The sequence below is a fragment of the Ictidomys tridecemlineatus genome, chromosome 1, assembly GCF_052094955.1.
Source record: "Ictidomys tridecemlineatus isolate mIctTri1 chromosome 1, mIctTri1.hap1, whole genome shotgun sequence".
Classification (NCBI taxonomy): domain Eukaryota; kingdom Metazoa; phylum Chordata; class Mammalia; order Rodentia; family Sciuridae; genus Ictidomys; species Ictidomys tridecemlineatus.
In genome coordinates, this window is record NC_135477.1 from 150,271,581 (window position 1) to 150,296,136 (window position 24,556).

The 24,556-nt window shown below is 51.0% G+C and overlaps 3 protein-coding genes across 13 annotated transcripts in view; all 3 read left to right on the forward strand.

Annotated features, from left to right (window-relative positions):
• Positions 1 to 6,827, forward strand: part of Fam193b (family with sequence similarity 193 member B) — a 31,677-nt gene extending 24,850 nt beyond the window's left edge. For all 11 annotated transcript variants that reach the window (XM_021731602.2, XM_078049056.1, XM_078049054.1 and 8 more), the window contains 4 exons: positions 1,961 to 2,981; positions 3,136 to 3,211; positions 4,054 to 4,151; positions 6,430 to 6,827. In XM_021731602.2, the coding sequence (XP_021587277.2) occupies positions 1,961 to 2,981; positions 3,136 to 3,211; positions 4,054 to 4,150 (1,194 nt within the window). In that variant the 3' untranslated portion in view covers position 4,151; positions 6,430 to 6,827. The remainder of the gene's footprint in view (positions 1 to 1,960; positions 2,982 to 3,135; positions 3,212 to 4,053; positions 4,152 to 6,429) is intronic.
• Positions 6,828 to 9,107: 2,280 nt separating this feature from the next.
• Positions 9,108 to 14,668, forward strand: Ddx41 (DEAD-box helicase 41). Its single transcript, XM_005333180.5, has 17 exons — positions 9,108 to 9,213; positions 9,305 to 9,415; positions 9,753 to 9,912; positions 10,006 to 10,080; positions 10,209 to 10,269; positions 10,390 to 10,526; positions 10,909 to 10,981; positions 11,113 to 11,266; positions 11,341 to 11,477; positions 12,431 to 12,593; positions 12,818 to 12,949; positions 13,189 to 13,260; positions 13,382 to 13,478; positions 13,611 to 13,760; positions 13,862 to 13,933; positions 14,048 to 14,158; positions 14,325 to 14,668. The coding sequence occupies exons 1-17, from the start codon at positions 9,187 to 9,189 to the stop codon at positions 14,459 to 14,461; spliced, it is 1,869 nt and encodes a 622-aa protein (XP_005333237.1). The 5' UTR covers positions 9,108 to 9,186; the 3' UTR covers positions 14,462 to 14,668.
• A 110-nt stretch (positions 14,669 to 14,778) lies between these two features.
• Dok3 (docking protein 3) lies at positions 14,779 to 21,401 on the forward strand. Its single transcript, XM_005333179.5, has 5 exons — positions 14,779 to 16,610; positions 17,765 to 18,070; positions 20,060 to 20,159; positions 20,250 to 20,422; positions 20,535 to 21,401. The coding sequence occupies exons 1-5, from the start codon at positions 16,545 to 16,547 to the stop codon at positions 21,216 to 21,218; spliced, it is 1,329 nt and encodes a 442-aa protein (XP_005333236.2). The 5' UTR covers positions 14,779 to 16,544; the 3' UTR covers positions 21,219 to 21,401.
• Positions 21,402 to 24,556: the final 3,155 nt, after the last annotated feature.

Genomic DNA, 24,556 nt, shown 5'->3' on the forward strand with positions numbered 1-24,556 from the left:
TCCCAGCTTTTAGGCTTGCTATTCCTTCTGTCTAGAAAGTACTTGTCTCAACTTTCTCCAGGATGATTTCACTCATCCTTCGGTGCCTTCTCTAGGAAGCACTCCCTGGTGACCCAGTCTGGGATAGGAGGATCATTATCTCCCTGTAGCTCTGAATTAAACAGCCTGTTTATGTGTCTTCTCCCCCAGCTGAGCAAAGTAAGTGAGGCAGAGACCATGTATGGCTACATGCCCATCGCCTAGCCCACTGCCTCACAGTTGATGGTTAGTTAATGGTTGGCAAATGGAATTGAAAGCCATGGCAACTTCTGAAGATCATTCCTGGTGTATTATCCAAACTCTGTCATTTTACTAGCCACATAACCTGAGCTAGTTCTGTATTCTTCCCAAAGTCAAGATCAAGATTCTTCATCTATAAGTTGCAAATTGCAGTGCAGCAAGGATAGTAATAAAGATTAGAGGAGTCAGGTTCCTGGTATGTAGCAAAAGATGTGCATTGCTGTGCTTTCTCCTTCTGTTCATATCAGAGTGTGTGGTGCTAGTATGCTCCCTCCACAACAGTACATTTCAGATATTTTGGTTCAGCAGCAAGTTTTTTCTCTGCATGTAATCTTCCATGGACTCTCCTGTCTATAACAACTAAAAGCAAAGCTGTGCTGGTATAGGGAAGCAATGAGGGGAAAGGGCCTCTGGGCCCTTGGCCATCCCATGGCCTCCAGGCCCTACACACAGCTAGAAATCCTGCTTCAGGCTATACTGTTGCTCACTTGATCCTCCACTACCAAGGCACAGCCTTAGCACTGGGGAAGGAACTTGGCACAGACTTTTTCTCCCTAATAGATGTACATCTGTGTAGTAGGTGTACTACTTTTTCTCCCTAAGTCACAACCTGGAAGGTTAGGTTCAGAGAGAGTAAGTTATTTGTCCAAGGTCCCCAGGAATAGCTGACCTTAGTCAGTAATAGAGCCAGTGTTCAAAAGAGATGAGAGAATAAATGCCTGCCTGCTAGGACACAGGGTCACCCACTTTTAAGTTGACTCTTAAGGTGGTGGCAAGCTCTCCTTTTTTGTCCTCAGATTCATTTTTCTGCTTTTTCCCCTTCATTCCCAAATCGAAGGAAAATACTGAGGTGGTGCTCTACCACCACATTCTTCCCAAGGGTTCTCCTCCCTGCTTCCTATCTCCTTCTAAAGACCTTATTTGCCTGCTGATGCCTTGAAGTGGGGGTGATGGCCAACAAATTGATTATTCTCCAGATGTGAGTCCATCAAAGCTTATTGCAAGGTCTCAGAGCCTCCCTGGGCTGAGGGACTGCTTTTACATGTTCATGCCATGGCCTGGTATGGCTGTCCATGTATGCCATTGGGCACGCTTTGAGTGTGGCCTCAAGTCATTGAGGCCAGCATAGTCATGAGAAGCATTTCTGTTGGAAGGGCACTCAGATGTAGCATCAGGAGGGCACATGCATTCCCAGCCACCCAGAGCAATCACATCTTCCTTCCTTTGAGACTGTATAATATGACTTTTCCCCTCCCACCTGCAGAATTGGAGAGACTGCCTCTCCAGCAGCCATGTTCCTCACATGAATCCCCATTTTGGTCTTCAGAATTATTGTCCCCATTTTGATGAGTCCACAGGGACCCAACTGGTAAGTATATGAGTTGTTCAAGTTCACACACAACTCAGGCCAGGGAGGCAGAACCTGTCTCTTTGAGTCCTAACCTTCTTAGGCTGTAGGGCTTGGTATGAACAAACTATAAAAACCTTACTCTCTGGGGAGGGCAAACCTGTCTGATCACATTTCATCCTCATTCCGGCAGTGTCAGGGAACAGGCCAGGATTGTGAGGCTGTGTCTCCAGCAAATTAGTGGCAAAGCTGGGTCCCAGACCGATGTGTCCAGTGTCATATTGTGTCTGATAGCTGACAGACCTCTGCTGAAACTGCCTCTTGTATTGGCAGGAAAAAGAGAAGGCCCAGTTGGCAGCAGAAACTCTGAAGCAGGCAAATCGTGTTTCTGGAAGCCAGGAGCCAAGGCCTGCCAGGGAAAGGCTCTTGGAGTGGCCTGACCAGGAATTGGATCGAGTCAACAGCTTCCTGAGCAGCCGTCTGCAAGAGATCAAGAACACTGTCAAAGACTCCATCCGTGCCAGCTTCAGTGTGTGTGAGCTCAGCATGGACAGCAATGGCTTCTCTAAGGAGGGGGCTGCTGAGCCTGAGCCCCAAACTGTATCCCCCTCAAACCTCAATGGCTCCTCAGAACAACGGCCTGACATCAACCTTGACCTGTCCCCTTTGACTTTGGGCTCTCCTCAGAGCCACACGTTACAAGCGCCAGGTGAGCCGGCCCCACCGTGGGCAGAAATGAGAGGTCCCCACCCACCGTGGACAGAGGTGAGGGGCCCCCCTCCTGGTATCATGCCTGAGAATGGGCTAGTGAGGAGACTCAACACCGTGCCCAACCTGTCCCGGGTGATTTGGGTCAAGACGCCCAAACCAGGCAACCCTAGTTTTGAGGATTCAAGCTCAAAGGAGGTCCCCAGTTGCAAGCAGGAGCTGCCTGAGCCTGTGGCCACAGGTGGGAAGCCACGGAAAGGCAAAAAACAGGGTAGTCAGGCCAAGAAGAACGAGGTGAACCTAGCCTCCCATCCTCCAGCCAACACAGAGGTTCCCAGTGCCAAGAGCCAGATGTCTGGCCCCAAGCAACCAGGCAAGGCCCCAGAGCTTCCCAACACAGGCAGCTGTGCTGAGGCTGCAGAGGGCAGCCGAGGGAGCCGGCCAGTATCAGGTTGGGCTGACAGCCCCAAAACTGAGAAGGAGAAGGGCAACTCCTGGCGGAACTGGCCAAGTGAGGTCAAGGCACGTCCTTCAGAGCTGGAGTCTGTACAACCCCCAGGCTCAGCAAGGCCACAGAGCTTACCCCAGGGCAAGAGCCGCAGCCGCAGGAGCCGCAACAAGCAGGAGAAGTCAGCCTCCTCGTTGGGTGAGTGCACCAGGAACCAAATGGCTGGCCCCGCACCCCCCAACCAGGCCACAGGGTGGAGGGCAGTCCTCGTGTATGGGCAGTGCTGCCCCCCAGAGCATGACCCCAGAGGCTTGGCTATGGGCACTGAGCCCTCCTGGCTCTGTCTTCCTAGACGATGTGTTCCTGCCTAAGGACATGGATGGGGCGGAGATGGATGAGACTGACCGAGAGGTGGAGTACTTCAAGAGGTAGGTGTGGCTCACAATTCTCCCACTTTGCAAGGGGAGCCCTTGCCTATACCCAAGTCCCATGTTGTAACTTGAACTTTAGAAAGGCCTACTCCCTGATTCTTTGGGGTACCTCACTAACCCTCCAGGCCCTGCCACCTAGCTGGTCTGCTGGAACCTAGGGAGCCACTTTCCAGAATGGAACATCTAGGAAGGAGCAAGGCATAGGGAGGATGTGACACATCAGGCACCCCCAGATCTGGGCTTTTTCCAGCTTTTATTCACTCTTTAGTCATTTATATTTCCTCTACCATGCCTGGGCAATCTAGACAAGGAGAGATCGAGAAGTATACAGCACAGTGATCAGTGCTATTAGAGGTGTAAGAGCATGAGGGGGTACAGGATGGGAAGAGGATGAGGGCTTCAAACCAAGCTGGGGAGCAGAGGCAGGCCAGGAAGCTTTCCTAGGAGAGGTGATACCCAAGCTGAAACCTGAAAATTAAGACTGAGTTGGCCAGGGAAAGCATAAGGCATTTGAAGTGTGGCCAGGGTATACCAAGGTCTGAGGGTAAGGGAAACAAGCATACTTAGAGAAATAGAAGCCCACCCCATATGTTAGAGAATGAACTATGAGGTTAGGAAGGAGCTTGAATCTCAGGTGGGGGTGGTCTTCCTGTCCCCCGGCCTCATGGGCAGTGATTCTTGAGCCAGCAAAGCTCCCATGCCTGCCAGACCCTGATACTTGGGAGCACAGAGGTTGTGTTACATCAGCTGGTTTCTTAGTGGAACACCTAGTGTCTGGAAGAGGGGTCCAGCGAGGAAGGGAGGGAACCTCTGATAGGCTTCTTCCTGTCTCCCAACAGGTTCTGTTTGGATTCAGCAAAGCAAACTCGTCAGAAAGTTGCTGTGAACTGGACCAATTTTAGCCTCAAGAAAACTGCTCCCAGCACAGCTCAGTGAGGTAGAGACCCCAGGTTACTTGCATCCCCTGTTCTCTGCCATCTTATGTGCCCATTCTCTGCTTTGGGCAAGGGGTTTGGATTTGGGGCTTGTTGGCCGTGGTCTCTGTACCTCTACAACAACCCCACATAAGCCAGTTGGCAGTGTCCAAAAATCTAGACCCCGTCTCTTTTCCTGCAGCCACTCAACCCAGGCCTCTGTTGCTGCACTACTACTTTCTGGCAGACCCTTCTCCTGCAGGGTCCCTTCACAGACTGCCATCCCTGGGCTATCACCACCAAGGTTTAAGCTCTCTACCAGCTGCCAGGCAGCTGCAGAACCCCTGGGGCTGCCCTCGCTCCTTAAACAATCAGGCCTTGGGTTTGGATCCCACTTGCTTAGCCTGGTTCTTCAATGCAGATGATGAGAGTGGCTTCCAGCTGAAGCAGTGTGAAAAGAGAGCCAGCCCCAAGGGAGCAGTGAAGGGCAGATGAGTGAGAACAAGGATTTGTAGATATGGAGGAATTTATTGTAGGAAAAGTCCCCTGAAGAAGAAAGTAACCAAGCTGCCTCCAGGAAGAAGAGACCCAGCCTCCAGATGGCTCTGGCCTTCCCTCTAACTCCCTGCATAGTTCCTTTTGTCTATTTTTTTATTTTAATTTTTAAATTTTTGGTTCTGGGATTGAACCCGGACACTTTACCACTGAGCTACATCCCTAGTTATTTATTTATTTATTTTAAAAAATTTTTAATTTTTAAAAATTTTTTAGGTATAGATGGATACAACACAATGCCTTTATTTTTATATGGTGCTGAGGATCGAAACCAGGTCCCTCCCGTGCTAGACGAGCGCTCTACTGCTGAGCCACAATTCCAGCCCCAGTCCATTTTATTTTTTACTTTTAAACAGGGTCTTGTTAAATTATTGAGAGTCTTGCTAAAAATTGCTGAGGCTGGCCTCGTATTTGCGATCCTCACATCTTGACCTCCCACATCTCTGGGCTTATATATACCACCACATCTGGCTGGTCTGAAATATTGACATTGTTTGATATTAGACTGGGTACACACCCTAGGAGAAGGCATTTGTCTGAGAACTTAGTGCAGAAAAGGGCAGCTGGCAGGTGCACCTTAGTGCTGGGCTTGGGGCCTTGCAGTTGTGTACTTTCCTGTCTTAACCCTGAGTTGTGCCCCTGGGGTAACTATACACTTACCCTTCAAGACGGTGGAAAGCTGGGGTAGGTAAGCTGAGCTCATTACCCCCACCCCTGTTCTTCTCTTTCCAGTGCCAGAACAACTCTCTGGGCTGAAGTAACAGGCTTCCTGGACCCTCAGCTCCCTAGGGACAGCCTGGAGAACCTGAAGCCAAGGCAGTCTTCAGGGCTGCACTCGGTGTGGCATCCTTGTGCTGTCTCTACCTCAGGACTATCTTATTTAGACTCCCCTCAGCCCTCTGCTGGGGATGCTGTGCTCCCTGATCTACAAGATATCCATACCCTAGGATCATCTTCCAGGGTTAAGGTGTCTTCCTGCCTCTTTTCCACCTCCACAGAATCAGGAGTAGCAGAGACCCAGGCACTTCAACTGTTATTTTCCTAATGAGAAAAAGGGTCACATCTCCCATAAACCAAATTCCACTGTCATTCAGGAAGCCATATCCAACCATCTTCTCCCACCTTGGCTGATCTCTAAAACATGCTCTATGCATGAGAAAGCAGTGCTGGCATGGACTTGGGACCTAGCCCAGGCTGTGTCCCTAGAGCCTAAGGCAGGAGAGTACAGAGCTGGCTTTGTCTAGTACCTGCCAGTGGGAGAGCAGATAACTAGTAGCTACTTAGCTACTTAGTCCTGGCCCAGAAGAGTATTCTGCAACAGGGGTCCTAAGATCCTCAGAAACTATCCCTCACATGCCAGAACCCCAGCCCAGGACTAGGGTTCTTTGCCTCCCACCCGCCAATAGGGTCTTTTTTTTTTTTTAAGAGAGAGAGAGAGAATTTTTAATATTTATTTTTTAGTTCTCTGCGGACACAACATCTTTGTTGGTATGTGGTGCTGAGGATCGAACCCAGGCCGCACGCATGCCAGGCGAGCGCGCTACCGCTTGAGCCACATCCCCAGCCCTGCCAATAGGGTCTTAACCTTCTTCTTCTACTCGAGGTGATCCAGGGAATCTATTCAGCATTTTCAGCCTAAGGAACAAAAATAGGAGACCATTGTTCTTACCTCCACAGGGACCCAGAGTCCGTGTGGTCGGGCGTGCACTGTTCTCACTGTGATCCTACTCTTTTATTCTTTCTCAGCCCTGCCTAGGTCAAGCTTCTTCAGGGCATCCTGAGGCCCCGACTGCCAGCTGAAGGTCTACAGTTTTTCCTCCCACGTGTCCTGCCCACCTGCCCTGACCCCTCCCTGCTCCTGCCATCCTGGACCAACCAAACGCTGAATGGATGCTGTGCTGTGCAAGAGTCCCTCAGGACCTCGGCAGAGCCGCTTCCTGGTGCTATGCAGCCTCCACACTCAGAACCTGGGGACTGGGCTGGCCTGTGCTGTGGGCCAGGGGCTGATGGTACTGCTGGCCCAACACTGCTCTCTTTGTGTTCAGTTTTTTGTTTTTGTTTTTATTTTATTTTTTTTCAATTCTTTACTTTTGATACTGTGAAGATCTTTCATGCTGAAAGATAAAGCAACATTTGGACACAGAGTTGATGTGAATGGTGATTTGCTGGTCTGGGTGGGGGGTGGGGTGACAAATACACTCAGAAGCATGGGATCACCTTAGTCACTAATCCATTGTCAGCAGTTTGTCCTGGTTTCTATTAAATCCTTAGAATTCTTCAAAGCAATCCTAAATGGAACAGTTAGTCCATTTTACAGTTGAGGAAAGTGACTCCACTGAACTCTGACCAAGCAGGACTGAGCAAAGGCCTATGTAACTGTGGGGTCTGTGCCCTTTCCTCCTGTTGGAGGGACTGTGGTATGTGAGTTTGAAGCAGCCCCTCCCAGCTGTATGTCTCAGCTTGCCCCTTGACAAGATGGGTGATCTGTAAGTTAGATGTGGTCTTTCTGCATGCAAGGGTCTAGGAAAGATCATGGGCCTCTACGGACAGTGCCCAATAGCCTGGCAAGTTACAGGTTCCTTACGCTGCCTTAATTTAGTCAGGGAAAATTGAGGGTAAAATGATTTTTTATAAATTAGATCTGATTTCCTAGAGGGAATGGGACATGTAGTCTAAGATAATGAACCAGTCTGTAAAGTCAAGCAAACTGTCTCATCCCCCAAATGGACAGAGGTGTTTTGGAAATTCAGATTTAAATATGTATATCCTAAAATGACTCACATATATTTATGTCCAAGTACTCTATCTCCAAAGTAGTTTTTGTTACTAAAGCCAACTCTTAACTTGAGCTTATGTGGGGTGTTCTGTGTCTAGAGGAGAGTTCTATAACTGGCAAGAAGGCTCATGGAGCTTTATAAACAGGACCAGAAATCACAACCTCCCCTCTCCACCCCCAGGTTGAGCCCCACCATGATACTGCGTGAATGTGTTTTCTAAAGAAGGGAAACAGCATTTGACCACGTGCAAGCAATTCCTGGTCCCTGATTTGTTCCAGTCTCTGAGGAAGTGTGAACACTTCCTTGTGAAACCTTTCTCTTATAATTATTTGTGTTCCTCTTCCTGCCATTCTTGTACCAAGCTCCTGCCTTAAAGTTGAATTAGCATAGCTGTCCAAAATGTGGCTCCATCATGCCAAAAAATGAAGACCTGATCAAGTAGTCCGTTTGCTTACAGAGAAAAGCTTATGTGAGTGGCATTCAGGGTCTTTTGTGCCTGGATGCCCGATGCTTAGCACTCATCCCAGCCATGCAGTTTCTAGTTAGGCTTACTACCTGTAGGATTCCAACATTTTTTTTTTCTCATCTTTCCCTCTTCCCCAATTATCTTCCTTCATAAATTCCTATTAATCCCACATCTCAGATGAGAAGCCATTTGTCCTGCCTTTTTTCCAAACATGGTTCGTTTTCTGCCTTCTCAACTAACCCACAAAACATCTCACATGCCAAGTGTATTGCCTTGTTCATCCTTTATATGCTTCAGCACTATGCACAGTGCCCAGCATTTACTCCTATTAAACATGAATGAAGGAAACCATGTTATTCCTCTTTACTAGTCCCCAATGAAATTGAATTTATAACTTAACAGTCACTGCCCTGCAACATCTGGGCCCAGTATCCTTTTCCTACCATGTCCCTGGTTACCCCGGCCTCTTACCAGCCATGGTGATCTCTTTATTCCCTGAAGAATGTATGTACTTGCACATAACCAGACCTTTACTCCTGTTGTACTCTTGCTCAGGAAGCCTCTATTTTCCACTCCCTGCAATGAGATTCCCACACTTCCCTGGAAACTCAAATCCAGTGTTTGCTCTAAGTCTTCTAGTTGGTCACTCTGATCTCTATTATAGGATTTACAACAGTCATCATTTACATATTTACAGGGCCTCAATTAAAAACCACTGTCATCAGGATTTTATTTATCCCTCACCACTCACTGCGTGGTCTCATAGATGAAACCAGTCAGAGCGGTTGTGGGTGTTCAGGGTCATTTATTCATCAAGCCCCACCCTGCTCCTGTGGAGACAGTGGCGGGATCCCAGCTTGCCAGATCCGGGAGCCCCGGGTCACTAGAGGGCTTAATGTTCGCCGGCCACGGCGTACTAATGGCGTCATGCTTTAGGTCTGGCTAGGTTAACCTGGCAGGCTGCCCTTCTCCCTTCCGGGTCAGTCTCCACTGGGAGTCTTCTTCTGGATGGGTTTGAACCTTTGCGCATGCTCCAAATCCTCCAGTGTCCTACGCGTCGTACCTGATGTCTTAGGCTCTGGCAACAGTGGCGTAGCCACTCACAACCCCGCCCCCACCTCCTGAGGAAATTTGTCCCTCTGCGCGATCCGGCTCTCCAAGATCGTTGCTAGGCGCCGACGTCCGCTTCTTCTCATCGGATTGGATCTCGCTCAAAGATGAGGCGTGGTTTTGCCGTGGCGCGCATGCGTGCGACAAAGGATGGAGGAGTCGGAACCCGAGCGGAAGGTGGGAACGAGGCTGGGGCCCACGCGGGTGGGGAGCGGGAGTGAAGGTGGGGGCGATGTGGAGTTCGGGTCTAATTCGCTTGTGTCTGTAGCGCGCCCGCCCGGACGACGCGACCGCAGGAGGAAGCCGCTCCGAGGATGAGGATGAGGACGATGAGGATTACGTGCCCTATGTGCCGCTGCGACAGCGCCGACAACTTCTGGTGAGGGATCAGGGTCGGAGGAGGAATGGGGGCGTGACCACCGGGTTTCATTGGGATTGGAGGAGGCGCTGGCCTTCCCCAAGTTCCGAGACGATCTGAAAACTAAGTTTCTGTACACGGGAGCAAAGGAAGGACTGGCGATCCGGCCTGAGGAGTAAGGCAGTCTGCGCCTCCAGGCACAGGTCCCACACTCAAAAGCCCGGATCCTGATGCAGTCTCCCCGGGGACCATGCTACCCTCGCCCCGAGACAGACAGACACACACACACACACACACACACACACACACACACACACCACTTTGGACTTGATTCTGAGAGACACTGGTGGAACCACAGCTCCAGAAACTGCTGCAGCGAAGACGCAAGGGAGCTGCAGAGGAAGAGCAGCAGGACAGCAGCAGTGAGCCCCGAGGAGATGAGGACGACATCCCTTTGGGCCCTCAGTCCAACGTCAGCCTCCTGGATCAGCATCAGCACCTCAAAGAGAAGGCTGAAGGTGGATTGGGCAACACTGCCTGGACAGGGAGGAGGTACAAACCAAGCTTAGTGCCTTATTTTGGTGTCTCACATCTTCGGGTTCTTTCCTCAGCACGCAAGGAATCTGCTAAGGAGAAGCAACTAAAAGAAGAAGAGAAGATTCTGGAGAGTGTGGCTGAAGGCCGAGGTAGGGTTGTAGCTAGGACAATAAGGAGGTGGATTGAACCATCTCCCCGCAACCCCAGGCATTTAATATCTATAGGATCTGGCCTCTGGGAAACAGGAGCCAGCCCTGAGTTATGTTTGTTTTCTCAGCCTTGATGTCAGTGAAGGAGATGGCCAAGGGCATTACATATGATGACCCAATCAAAACCAGGTATGTCTTTCCAGACTGTTCAGTTGCCCATACTTAGGATGGTGTGTGGCTGAGACTAGCAGTGACACCCCAAGCCCAGCTGTTCCAAGGCCTCTGTTGAACCCTACCACCCACCCACAGTTGGACACCACCCCGTTACGTCCTGAGCATGTCTGAAGAGCGGCATGAACGAGTTCGGAAGAAGTACCACATCCTGGTGGAGGGAGATGGTATCCCACCACCCATCAAGAGCTTTAAGGAAATGAAGTTTCCTGCAGGTATCTGGGAACAGAGAGGAAATGCTACATTTTTCTAATCGAGTCTTGGTGAGGTGTGCCTTAGCCTCCACTGAGCTCAGCATTGTCAGTGTTGAGTCCAGACAATAAGAATGGAGAGATTTAAAAAAGGATATCCTTAGGCTTATTTTTCAACTGTCCCAACTGTATATGTTCTCTGTCTTCTGTAACAGAGTTTCACTGGGAAACTGCTATTGGGTTTAGATAGCTGTGGGTGTGAATACTGGCTCCAGCAAGCCCATTGGTATTGGACAAGTCTCTCTTCCTTTCTCTCCCTGAGCCTGTTTCATCACTTGCAGCTTGTGGGGTAGTGCTGATCTTACAGGCTCTAGGACTCTGATAAAGCACTTGCTGTTTCCCACAGCCATCCTGCGAGGCCTAAAGAAAAAAGGCATTCTCCACCCAACACCTATTCAGATCCAAGGTATCCCTACCATGTGAGTATGGACCATGGACTTGGGGTCCCTGAGGAAAGCAGTGACAGGGAGAAGCAATAACCGAGTGTCTGACTGGAGAAGTAGTTGCTGTTTCCTGCTGGACCTGGCCCTCAGGCTATCTTCTCCTACAGTCTTTCGGGCCGGGACATGATTGGCATTGCCTTCACGGGGTCAGGCAAGACGTTGGTGTTCACACTGCCCGTCATCATGTTCTGTCTGGAACAAGAGAAGCGGTTGCCTTTCTCTAAGCGTGAGGGGCCCTATGGACTCATCATCTGCCCCTCGGTAAGATGGGCTGGACTGGAGGGCAGGGTAGAGACTGGGATCACCTGGTGCCAGCTTTATCTTTGTGCCTACAGCGGGAACTGGCCCGGCAAACCCATGGCATCCTGGAATATTACTGCCGCCTGCTGCAGGAGGACAGCTCACCTCTCCTGCGCTGTGCTCTCTGCATTGGGGGCATGTCTGTCAAAGAGCAGATGGAAACCATCCGACAGTACGTACAGGCACCCCTGCCCCACACCTCTCCACAAAATCCCCAAAGAAGCTTAATTTAGCCATTTTGCAGATACTCACAGAAGTCTCCTGTTGGGGCCCAGCTCTTAAGGACCCTACAGTCTTATGGGGAGGTGGATTGAGGTGAGACAGAGACATATGGCCAGGTACTGTGGGAACACAGTAAATGGAATGGCCTAGGCATCTTGAAGGTAGGAGGTCAGAGAAAGCTCTGCAGGAATGGTGGTATTTGAATTTTGAAGAGAAGCAGTTCAAGCAGAAAACACAGAAGTAGGGATCAGGGGTGTCCAGAAAAGTCAGGGTTGTTCATTGCAGTCAACCAAGGAGGCTGGGGCACTAGATCAAGGATAGATCAGAGTGGCATGCCCTTTCCACACAGTTCAGACCACATAGACGTTGCCAGATGCCATGGACCAAGCCTTGGGGTCACTGATGGGCCAGACCCCATTCCTATTTCTGAGGCATTTTCAATCTTGGGGAAGATGCAGGCGCAGAAAAGATGAAGTCAGTACTGGGAAAGTGAGCCAAGCAAGCCTCCAAGGGGGCTGTAGGAGCCTGGGGTAAAGCCTCTGCAGGGTTTCAGTATAGCTTTCCTGGGGCTAGGAGAGTGACCTGAGAAAAGGAGGAAGGTGTCTCAGGCCAAGGGCTGGCAAGAAAGTTGTAAGCCCTTTATTTTATTTTTATGTGGTGCTGAGGATCGAACCCAGTGCCTCGCGTGTACTAGGTGAGCGTTCCACCACTGAGCCACAACCCCAGCCCCTGCAGGCCCATCTTATATGCCGTATGTACAGGGCAGAATATGGAGAGTAACAAGGAGAGGACAGGGGAGGAGAGTGAGGAGAGAAATCCTAGAGCAAAACAGAGGCAGGATGCCATCTCTTGGTAGGTGATAGGCAAGTAGCCCCAACCTCAGGGTCTCTCCTTGGTTCTCAGTGGTGTACATATGATGGTGGCCACCCCTGGACGCCTCATGGATTTACTACAGAAGAAGATGGTCAGCCTAGACATCTGTCGCTACCTGGCCCTGGATGAGGCTGACCGCATGATTGACATGGGTTTTGAGGGCGACATCCGCACCATCTTTTCCTACTTCAAGGTGCCTCCCCCGACCTTTCCAGGGATTCCTATACTGCCCCCCACCCCATGCATACCACATTCAATTATGGAGGGCCCTGAGCCTCTGCACTGCCCCATCCTCTGTTCCTACTTCAAGGGGGCTATATCCCAGCTGCTTAGTATCCCCAGAACTTATCCCCTACACATCTTGGCCCATCCCCACCAGCCCTGCATGCTTCAGCCCCAGCCTCCACTCTTCCTCAGGGCCAGCGGCAGACTCTACTCTTCAGTGCTACCATGCCAAAGAAGATTCAGAACTTTGCCAAGAGTGCCCTGGTAAAGCCTGTTACCATCAATGTGGGGCGTGCTGGGGCCGCCAGCCTGGATGTCATTCAGGTGAGCAGGCATTCTTGGTGAACAGTCTCTCACCTGTGAGGACTGCATCTGGTGAAACTGATTGGAAAAGGGGTTCACTTCATGTTAATTGGAACCCCTTGCTCTTAGGGGTTCCGGCTCTTGGTGGCAAGAGGCATCTGGTTATCTCCTGGCTCAGATTAGAAACCCAGCCTTCTTTGGCAGGGTCGTGGCCAATGACCCTAACCTTGAGATCACCTGACCTGGCCTCTTTCTGGCAGGAGGTGGAATACGTGAAGGAAGAGGCCAAGATGGTATACCTGCTTGAGTGCCTGCAGAAGACCCCCCCTCCTGTGAGTGCAGCCAGTCCAGGCTAGTGCCAGAGTCCCAGGACAAAGAAGAGGGTAGTAGGGACTGCATGCTGGGGTAAAGTTGGAGGAATACCCTGTGACTAGAGTTGGCCTTCCTGTATAGGTGCTCATCTTTGCAGAAAAGAAGGCTGATGTGGACGCCATCCATGAGTATCTGCTGCTCAAAGGAGTTGAGGCTGTTGCCATCCATGGGGGCAAAGGTCAGGACAGTGCATGCATTAGCATGAACCCTGATGCTATAGCAACCCTTCACCCATCGCTTCCCCTGCCTGACCTGCTTGCTTCCAAAACTCCCACCGTAACTCTGATAGCTGCTGCCTGACCCTCCCTAGACCAGGAGGAACGGACCAAAGCCATTGAGGCATTCCGGGAGGGCAAGAAGGATGTCCTGGTGGCCACAGATGTGGCCTCCAAAGGCCTGGACTTCCCTGCTATCCAGCACGTCATCAATTACGACATGCCTGAGGAAATCGAGAACTACGGTGGGGAACTTCAGGGACCAGGGGTGTGGGGTAGACAGAAGGACCAGGCCAGGTCCCCACCCTGGTGCAGTGAGCTAGAGGCTCTGTCCTTCTCTTTTCAGTGCACCGAATTGGCCGCACAGGGCGCTCAGGAAACACAGGCATTGCTACGACCTTCATTAACAAGGCCTGCGGTGAGTCTGTGAGCAGAGCCCAACTCAGCTGTCCCCCAGGTCCTCCACCTACGGCTACCCAGGTTCTGACTGTGGGACCCAGGGTAGGGCTTGATGGTTCTTCTTTCCCCCTAGATGAGTCAGTGCTGATGGATCTCAAGGCCCTGCTGCTAGAGGCCAAGCAGAAGGTGCCACCTGTACTACAAGTGCTGCACCCCGGGGACGAGTCCATGCTGGACATTGGAGGTGAATGCTGAGCAGGCGCAAGTTCTCTGGGGTTGGGGGCAGAACACCACAAAACAAATCCACACTAGATATTGGTGGACTAGGGGGACCTAATTGGGAGAGGGGAAAAGGTCCAGGGCCTGGATTCTGACCCTGTGACTTTGCTGACCCTGCCCCATCCCTCCAGGAGAACGTGGTTGTGCCTTCTGTGGGGGCCTGGGCCATCGGATCACTGACTGCCCCAAACTTGAGGCCATGCAGACCAAGCAGGTCAGCAACATTGGCCGCAAGGACTACCTGGCCCACAGCTCCATGGACTTCTGAACCGTCTGTCTTCCCTTCTTATCTCCAAGAGGCCTCAGTTCCAGGACTCAGCCACCCTGTGTGCACACAGACACCAGCCCCGTGGACAAGAAGCCAGCATCTTGGCCCAGCTGGCCTGGGCTGTTCCTTGTACCCCAGCCACCCCAAAATTACTATTTTTGTTCTCCTTCCCTTCAGCTGTCATTAAAGCACAAGCCCCCTCTCTCAGCCCTAGCCCTGCCTCTGTGTCTCTGCCGTCAGCCCCCTGAATCCTGGACAGGCCTCCCCTTCCAGCCTCCAGCAGCCCTCCTACTCCCCCTCCCAGCACCTACCCTCATGTTGGCTATGGAAGGAAATGCCAGTCAGTGTCCCTCCTGGGTGCTCAGACGTGTGGGGACCATGAATCACAGAGGGGCCAAGGGGAAACAGCTGAGCCTCTGGTCCCCCTGGCTGGCTGGCTTAACTGTCAGCCTCTCTCTTCCTGTCAATTTATGTTTCTCTGGGGGCTTCTGGAACCCCTTGGCAGGCTGCTTCCTGCTTTGCCCCTGCCTGCCTGTCAGAAACACTTGGTTCCATTCACCAAGGAGGCAGTAGATACCACAGGACTGCCAATCAGGCCACAAGCACCCTATGGGGGCTGCAAAGACCCAGACAAGCCTGGCAGAAACCTGCCTGGAAAGCCCACAGGAAGGCAGGAGATTCATATGCAAGTAAAGGTCGGTCTCCATCATAAGACTGCCAGCAGATCAACCTGGATTTTCATATCTAGCAAGAGGAGGGCGGAAGAACAGTACAGCAGCGGCTGTGTATTGCACAGTTCCTCTGCCAGGAACTTTGTGAGCAAGGCCACATGCTTATCCCAGCAGGACAGTGCTTGCTCAACCCTGTTTGTTGCTTTGTGTGTGGCCTCCAACAAGTTACTTAATATTTTTGAGCCTTGATTTCATAATTTTTGAAATTGCGATGAGAATGCAAAGGATGTGGTGTTTGAGGCTCCTAAAGCTCAGGGCTATCTGGACCACAGTGGGCACAGAACCAGGTACTAGAAGGCCCTAGAAGATCTATTCTGGCCAAATGTGACCCCCAAAGAGCATTCTTCAGTTTGGTTACAGCATTCTTTCTGGAGGTTGCTTTGAATGACATGGGACTGTCCCTAGAATTCTGATGCACACACAACCCCAATACTAGTCTCCAGCAAGGCAAGACAAAAATAAAAAGCCAGGCCCCTGACAGGAAGCAAAGCTTTAAAAGAGCATGTGACCTCCCTGGGGAGCCCACTGGGGACCTACCCCCACACTCACATGGTTAGGGCCCATTAGGGGTATGGATCCCATGAGGACTGGCTGCCTGATAGGAGGGCTGCTGTGCTCTCCAGACTAGTGACCAGGCAAGGCCGCCAAGAGGAGGAGGCAGCCTACTGCCCCAAGCAGCACAGTGGTGAGGGGTTCCCTGGAGGGGTTGGTCTGTGGAGAAATGAGACTCAGGGGAAGTGAAGGCCAGAACACACAAGCACCTGAGTGCTGGGGAAGAGGAAAAGCAGAGTTGGTGTGGGTTGGTGGAGAGTCAGATGGAGCAAGGGCTATGAAGATGGGGAGTCAATGAAAATTAGAAATATTCCAGACAGAAGTAGAGAGGACAGGGTGAGACAGTCTCAGGCAAATCTAATGGTACAAACCAGGACTTGGTGGAGGGCCAGGAGTTCACCAGTCTGGTGAGAAGAAGGTCCCAGGCTAGGAGCAGACTGTGTAGCACCGGCCCGATGGGGGAAGCATTGGAGCTCATGACTCAGGGCAGCCAGGCTGTGGTCAGTTGCTCATACCCAGCTGACCCAAATGCCAACATAGGGGTCACTTGCTCTCAGGTGGCCTGAGGCTCTCGAAGGCAGACATAGACACCTTGAGCTGGCCAGAACCCCTAAGAAGAAGAATGTACTGCCCCTCAATCCCTTAACTGAGGACGACTCCCCTCCCCCTCGCCCGCAGCTGCCTCTCCGGACCAAGGGAGGGGGAAGTGGCCAGAAGGGGAAGTGTGAGGAGTTCCCCTCCAGCCTTTCACCAGTCTCCTCAGGTCTTCGGAACAGAAGGCCTCGGGCCCAATCGTGGCCATGGAGCCCGTGGAGACTCCCATCAAGGATGGCGTTCTCTACCAGCAGCACGTCAAGTTTGGCAAGGTGGGGACCTCTGGCTGCCAGATTGCTGCCCAGGACTAGCGGTAGGCAGAGAAAGGGGCCTCTGCCCCAGCCCTGGATAACCCACCTGGACCTGGGAAAACTGGGAAGGGAGTCAGGATGGGAGATGGAACCCAGAATTTCTTTTTCTTGCAGCATTAGGAATTGAGCCCAGAAGTACTCTGCCACTGAATTATACCCCTAGCCCTTTTTTATTTTATTTTTATTTTGAAATAGGGTCTCACTAAGTTTCAGAGGCTGGCCTCAGATTAACTATCCTCCTGCCTCAGCCTCCTGAGTCACTGGGATTACAGACATACCCTATGGTGTACGGCTGGAACCCAGGAATTGGGGAGCAGAATAAAGTCCTGTTGTCTGCCTGAGAAGGTTGGGGTTGAACAGGCTTTTGAAACCCTGTTTTATTTTAGAGATGGAGTCACCAAGATGAAGGAAGGGTCTAAGAATCAAAACCTCTAGGCAAGGCAGAGCCAAGCAGCCTTCTGACCCATCTAATAGTGAACTGTTACCCATGGAAAGGGCCAGGGGCTGAGCTGAAGGAGCCCCTGGAGGTAGAGCCACGCCCTGCAGTCAGGGCTGGGCCCCAGCTCTGCGGAGGGCCTGGCCCTATACCCCACAACTCAGCTGCAGCTGCTGCTCAGGCAGATAAGTAGTCTGTTTCCTTTGTTAGAAGTTATTTGCATGTTTCCTTCCTAGCCATCATGAGGCTCAGGCCTCCCAGCTTCACCTCAATGTCTTTTTTCTCTTTCTTTGTGTGTATATGTGGGGGTGGGGGGGTGACAGGTGGGCAACCAACATAACAGCAGTGTGCCCAAGACACTAGATACTCTAGACATAGTCCAGTAGAAGACCAGCCTCACATTCTCAACAGCCTCTTGAGAGACGATGACACTGGGGCTATGGAGGTCACAGGAAAGGGCATGGTGGATTTGAACCCAGGGCTGACTGAACCCAAATACAAACTTTTCCCCCTGCCTGGCCCAGCCCTGGCAAGGTCTCCTTCCCTAGCACCTGAAGACTTGTGGGAGGGAGAGGCGAGACTGGGTAGACAGGAGTAGTTGCTGAGTAGCTTGTGCTGAGCCGAGTGGTAGAAAGAATCTGCCACCTAAGAGTCTCTTCCCCAACCCTCTCTCCCACAGAAGTCCTGGCGGAAAGTGTGGGCTCTGCTGTATGCAGGAGGCCCATCAGGCGTGGCTCGCCTAGAGAGCTGGGACATTCGGGATGGTGGCTTGGGGCCAGCAGGGGACAGATCTGCAGGGCCTGGCCGGAGGGGGGAACGGAGGATCATCCGCTTGGCTGACTGTGTGTCTGTGCTGCCCGCTGATGGTGAGAGTTGTCCCCGGGACACTGGTGCTTTCCTGCTCACTACCACCGAACGAAGCCACCTGCTGGCTGCACAGCACCGCCAGTCCTGGATGAACCCCATCTGCCAGCTGGCCTTCCCGGTGAGTACAGGATGAGCAGGCGAGAGGGCGGGGCAGTCCAAAGGCCGGCTGATGGAGAACCACATCACCCAGTGCTTGCTTATCTCCTTTCTCAGTTTACATCCTGTCACTCGATAAGCATTGCCAAGCAACTGCAAGGCTGGGAAACAGCCCAGAAACCCAGAGAAGGAATCTCCAATGTCCGTGCCGGTTTAGAGAAAATGAAATACTGGGATGGAACCGGAATAAATGGAGGAACTTTAGGCAGAATGGTCAAGGAAGGCCTCTCTGAAGAGACAGTGGGCCTGATTCTTCAATAACAAATAAAAGCCCACCAGGCAAAGGCCAGAGGAAAGGCCAAGCAAATACAGTAACATAAGGAGTGTTGTGAATGAGGGGGCAGTATGGGCAAAGGTCCACGGGCAAGAAAAAGTGGTGTGTTCACCACAAAAGGGACAGAGAGAAGACTGGTGTGGCTGAAGGTAGAGATCAGGAGGAGCGCAGGAGGTAGAGAGGTCGGAAAGCTTGCTGGGAGCCAGCTGAAGCCACTTTGGGCTACATGTGGGATTTGGGATTTGTGTCTGAATCAGAGAAGCCTTTGGAGGGTTTAAGCCAGACACTGATGTTTGTAAAGATTAGCTTTTTCAACCGATCTTGATGGACTAGAACAAAATGTCTGGTGATTCCTCAAAAAGTTAGTCATGATGCCAGGCAGAGTGACACATGCAGGAGGCTAAAGGATCTCAAGTTCAAGGCCAGCCTCTTACACCCTAAGCAACTTAGCAAGACAATCTCAAAATAAAAAATAGAAAGGACTGGAGATGTGGCTCAGTGGTTAAGCACCCCTGAGTTCAATTCCTGGTACCAAAAAAAAAAAAAAGTCAGTCATGAAGTTATCATATGACACAGCAACTCTACTGCTCAATATATATCCAAGAGAACTGAAACAGCTATTCAAACAAAACTTACACATGGATGTTCTTGTCAGTATTATTCACAGTTGCCAAAAACAACCCAAATGGCCATTCCCTGATAAATGAATAAACAAAACATGTTCTAGCCATATAATGGAATATTATTTAGCCATAAAAAACGAAGCTCTGATAACATGCTACAACAGGAATGAGAATTGAACACATTAAAGAAGCCAGACACAAAGACCACATATTGTATGATTCCATTTACACGAGAGGTCTAGACTAGGCCAATCTATGGTACAGAAAGTAGATTGGTGGTTGCCAGGAATTATGAAAGAAAGAAATGGGGAGTGACTGCTAATGAGTAAAGGGTTTCCATTTGGGGTGATGAAAAAGTTCTGGAATTAGGTAGTGGTGATGGCTGCACAATCTTGTAAATGTAATAAAAACCACTGCATTGTATGCTTTAAAATAGCTAAAATGGGAATTTTATATTCCATGTATTTTGTTACATTTTTACCTTTTTTAAAGGAACAGGATTAAACAGACAAGTGAGGAAGCAGTTGCATTTGACCCTGGCCATTCTCCCATGGGCCAAAGTGGTCATGGTGGAAGTGCCAAGAGTCAAAAAGAACATGAGGACCTGCTAAAGAACTGGATGTGGGATGAGGGATAGGAAGGGTCAACAGCCACTGGTTGGTTTGATCTTGTGTGCTGCCCCTGAGGCTCTTACTCGTCACTGCTCCAAGCTATTAGAGACACCTACAAGCCAATCAAATCCAAGGCCAAGCTCAGGGGCTATGGGGGACATCCTCTTGTTTGCACAGTGATTTATAGCTGTCAGACACCTGTAAGCACAGCTCCCCCTTCCCCAGCTCAGCACCCTCAAGAGAGAGCCCAGTGGGGACTGCCGCCTATCATACAGGTAGGGAAATAGCTTCAGAGGGGTATCTAGAGTCAGGCACAACTGGGACTATCACCTGGGGCCCCAGATGCCCTTGCTTGTAGCAAAATCCAGGGGTGTGGACCCCTTGGGAGGGGTGGGGAAGAGAAGCAGGTAGTCTCTAACCTCTGACTTGAGCCCACTCCCCAGGGCACAGGGGAGTGCTCCTCAGGACCAGGAGAAGCTGAGTCGCCCAAGAGGGGCCTCGTCCCCATGGAGGAAAATTCCATCTACTCTTCCTGGCAGGGAGGTGAGTCACGGGAGGCCCTGGGGCAACCTCAGCCCCTCCCACCCAGGATCTTTTGGGGGACTGACAGGGCACCCTCCTGCCTGCCTACAGCGAGTGAGTTTCCAGTGGTGGTGCAGAGGACTGAGGCTGCTGTCCGCTGCCAGCTAAAGGGACCCTACCTCCTGGTGCTGGGCCAAGACACCATCCAGTTGAGGGGAACTGCCAGCCCCCAGGTCCTCTACAGCTGGCCCTACCACTTCCTGCGCAAGTTTGGCTCTGACAAGGTGAGGTGCTGGGTGGCTTCCCCACTTCCGCAGGTCCCTACAGGGAAGGGCTGTAGGTGGTCAGCAGACTGACCCCTCAGCCCCTGACCCCTACCCATGTCCCTGTATCTAGGGCGTGTTCTCCTTTGAGGCTGGCCGCCGCTGTGACTCAGGCGAGGGCCTCTTTGCCTTTAGCAGCCCACGTGCCCCTGACATGTGTGGGTCTGTGGCTGCTGCCATCGCCCGCCAACGGGAACTGCTGCCAGAACGGGCTGTTGCCAGGCCTTGCCCCCTGCCTCGCGCCACCTCCCTTCCCTCCTTGGACCCCCCTGGGGAGCTTCAGGAGGTGTCACCAGGGGCTGATCTGCCCACCTGCAGAAGGGCACCTGTGGTCGATCCCGGGCCCCAAAGCCTACCGTTACTACTGGGCCCTGCGCCTGAGGAGCCAGTGTCCGATCTCTACGCGTCGGTGTGCAAGCGTGCCAGTGGACCCCCAGCCACCATCGAGCACCTCTATGAGAACGTGTGCCTGCTGGAGGCCAGTCCTGGACTGCCCAATGGGGGCCCTGAGCTCCAAGAGAGCCTTTCTGGTGGCCACAGCCCTGTAGCCAGCCCCATCTATCACAATAGCGAGGACCTGAGCTGGTCCAGCCCCACCCATGATAGCAACCTTGAGGCTCAGTACCGGCGACTGCTAGAGCTGGAGCTTGATGAGGCAGGTGGCACCAGCCGCTCTGGCAGTCAGGCAGGCTTCAAGGCCAAGCTGGTGACACTGCTGGGTCGAGAGCGGAGGAAGGGTCCTAGTCACTGTGACTGACCCTGAAGACCTGGGCAGTGACGGCAGGATAGAGGTGCTCCTGGGACAGGAGGGTGGGCAAACTCCTGTCTACTCTGGCTTGCAGGAGCAAAGTAGGCAGCCTGGGAAGGATCCACACCCTGCCCTGTGTGTCCCCCAGTGTACAGTGTACAGATTAACCAATAAAGTGCCAGCTACCCCTCAGTTTTGCCTGTGGCCCACGCTCCATACCACCTCACTTCAGCCCCTGGCAGTGGCACTTGAGGGTCCCCATGAACATAAAGACCCTCACATTCATTGCACCAAACACCAATGTCCTGTTCTCCAGAGACACAAATGTCCTAGACCTGACTTCAGCTACCAGTGGGCTCAAATCCCCTGAAGCAAATGGATGTGATGGTAATAGTTTGGGTTCCATTTGTGCAGTAGGAATGACATGAACAGTCAGATGGTGGAAGACAGGAAGCTTGTTGAAGAGGGAGGTGCCCTCTGCCTTGAACTGGAGGGGCAGGCAGGGCCCACCAGGTGGATAATGAGCCCAGGCCTTCCAAGCTGAGGACAGATATGCATGAGCCTGAGATGATGAGGAAGATGTGGACACAGGGTACTTTGGGTGCCCTGTGGTGAGCTGGGTCTCATTATCAGGAGAGGGACATGGTCAGACTCAATGTGGAGACTGCATTTGAGGGGGCAAAATTGGAGACCAAGACGCCCAAGCTGGGAAGGAGGAAGTGGGGTTCGGAGGATAGTAAGGAGGAGATAAAAGGGATTTCAATGATGTACACACCCAAACACTTGTTCCCTGAAGCAACAATATACAGATACTTCTGGGGGACTTCAGGCCTCAGTTTCCTCAACTGTAAAGGATCAAGACTAAATTAGGGGCTAGGTTTGTAGCTCAATGGTAAAGCACTTACCTAGCACGTGTGAGGCACTGGGTTTGATCCTCAGCACCACATAAAAATAAATTTATAAAGGTATGTGTCCATCCATAACTAAAAACAATTCTATAAAAAAGATTAAAATACATGTGGGCCAGGGTATGGTTCAGTGGTAGAACTCTTGCCTAGCATGTGTAAAGCCCAGGGCCAGCACTAGAAAAAAAAATTACATATTAGACTTATTCATCAGAATTTTACTGTACCAGAACACTGTGGGACAAGGCCATGTTCACAGCTTTAGTCCTGTTCTCAAGGAGCCAACATTCCAGAGAGAGATAAGCACATTTCTAGAAGGCTTTAGTCCCTGCTTTCTCCTTCTCTCCTCTGCTACTCCTGCTGACAACCTTGGGACCATCCATGCATACAATGTGATCCCAAGGATATGACCTCTTTGTCCCTTGACTTCAATTCTATCTCAGCTGCCCTTGGCACATCTCGGATCTTGTCTTCAAACAGTAACACACCAATCTTATTTCCACCAAAAGAAAGATTTTTAAAAAGGTGTTGAATAAGCTAAAAAGCTGAGGGAGTCCAGGCCCTGGGTTCCATCCTCAGCACCACATAAAAATAAATAAAATAAAAGTATCCTCTTCTGGCCACTCCTCTCCCTCCTTCCAGCTAACTTCCTCTAGCATAGCCAATATTTCCTTTCCAGGCACAATGACCTACAGGGATTCTTTTCTCATGATCTGTAAGGTCCCTGTCTACCTTCTATCCTTGTCCCCTTTCAATTTCACCTGCAGAGTCATTTCTCACTCTCTTGTCTCCTTCCATCTTGTTTGACTGGCAAAGCCCCCAGCCTCAAGGGAACCCAACTTATTATTGTGCCTGTTCTCTGGCAGCTGCCCACAGTTGGAGAAATTCACATAAGCAGGCTGACTGCCTTGTGACACAATATTATTGCTGGCTCTCGAGGCTGCCCTCAGATCCTGTGTTGTACATAGACTGCTTTTCTCTTCCCTGAGACCTTCAATCCTTTTCCTCTCCATTCCCTCTCATTTCCACCTCACTGATGAAGTGGGACAACAGCCATCAATAGTAGTGAACTTTCCACCACCTTCAGTCGTCCACCACTGCACCAGCAAAGGGGCCAGCGTCTGCATCCATCTTCTCCTGTTCCTACAGTGGAAGAAGTATCTGTCCCCAGCCATGTGCTCTGCCCCCAGCTTTTCTCAGTTTCTCAAAGGCTGGCACACTAAGATGTCACCTTTCTCTTCCATTAAATTAGTCTCTCTCCCTTCCCACCTACTCCCTCTTTAGAGTTGGGGACTGAGCCCAGAGCCTCATACATTAGACAGTGACTCTGTGACTGAGCTACACTCCCAGCTCCCCTTTCTCTTCTGGAGCCATCCATGATTAGATCATTATTGCCGTCATCATCGTCGTCATCATCATCATCATCTCAGCCACATGCAAACATGGTGTATCATTTCATAACTTAAAAGTAATCTTCCCTTGGACTGGGGTTGTGGCTCAGTGGTGGAGTGCTCGCCTGGCACGTCAGAGGTCCTGAGTTCAATCCTTAGCACCACATAAAAATAAATAAAATAAAGGTATTGTGTCCATCTACAACAAAAAATAAATATTAAAAAAAGAAAAGAAATCTTCCCTTGACCTCATATTCCCCTTTAGCCACCTCCCCATTTGCTCCTCCTCACAGTGAAACTCCTCAAAAGGGTTGTTGATTACTCTCATTTCCACTTTCTTACCTCCCATTCTCTCCTTAACTAACTACAATTTCCCTTTCTCCCCACCACTCCATTACACGGTTCCTACCACAGTTGCCAACCATCTTGCTCCCCAAAACAAAAGTACCCGGACTCTCTCAGCTTCTCAGCTTATTCAATACCTTTTTTATTGTTCTTTTGGTGGTGGTGTTGGAGATTGAACCCAAGACTTCACACGTACTAGGCAAGCACTCTACCACTGAGCTATATCCCTAGCTTGACACCCTTTCCTTTTTATTTATTTATTTTTATGTGGTGCTGAGAATGAAACCCAGTGCCTCCCACATGCTAGTCAAGCGCTCTATTGTTGAGCCACAACCCCAGCCCTTGACACCTTATTGAAACACCTTCTGTTCACTCAGTTTTTCTCCTCCTATCTCATGATCTCTCCTTCCTAGCCTTTTTTTTTTTTTTTTTCAGTGCTGGGATCAAACCCAAGTCCTTGCACCATCTTGCACCCTGTTAGGCAACTCTCCACCACTAAGCTATGTAGCTGATCTCTTTGTTCTCCTCTTTGTTAGAGTTCTTCCCCAGGGGGGTCTGGCCTCAGACACGGTGTAGCTCAAGTTTAGCTACACATGTCATCACCTGGAAACCTTTGAAAAATTCCTACATTCATCCCCAGGGGCTCTGATTTCATCAGTCTGGCAACATGGGATCTAGGCTTCAGTATTTGGCTTTTCAATTTCTG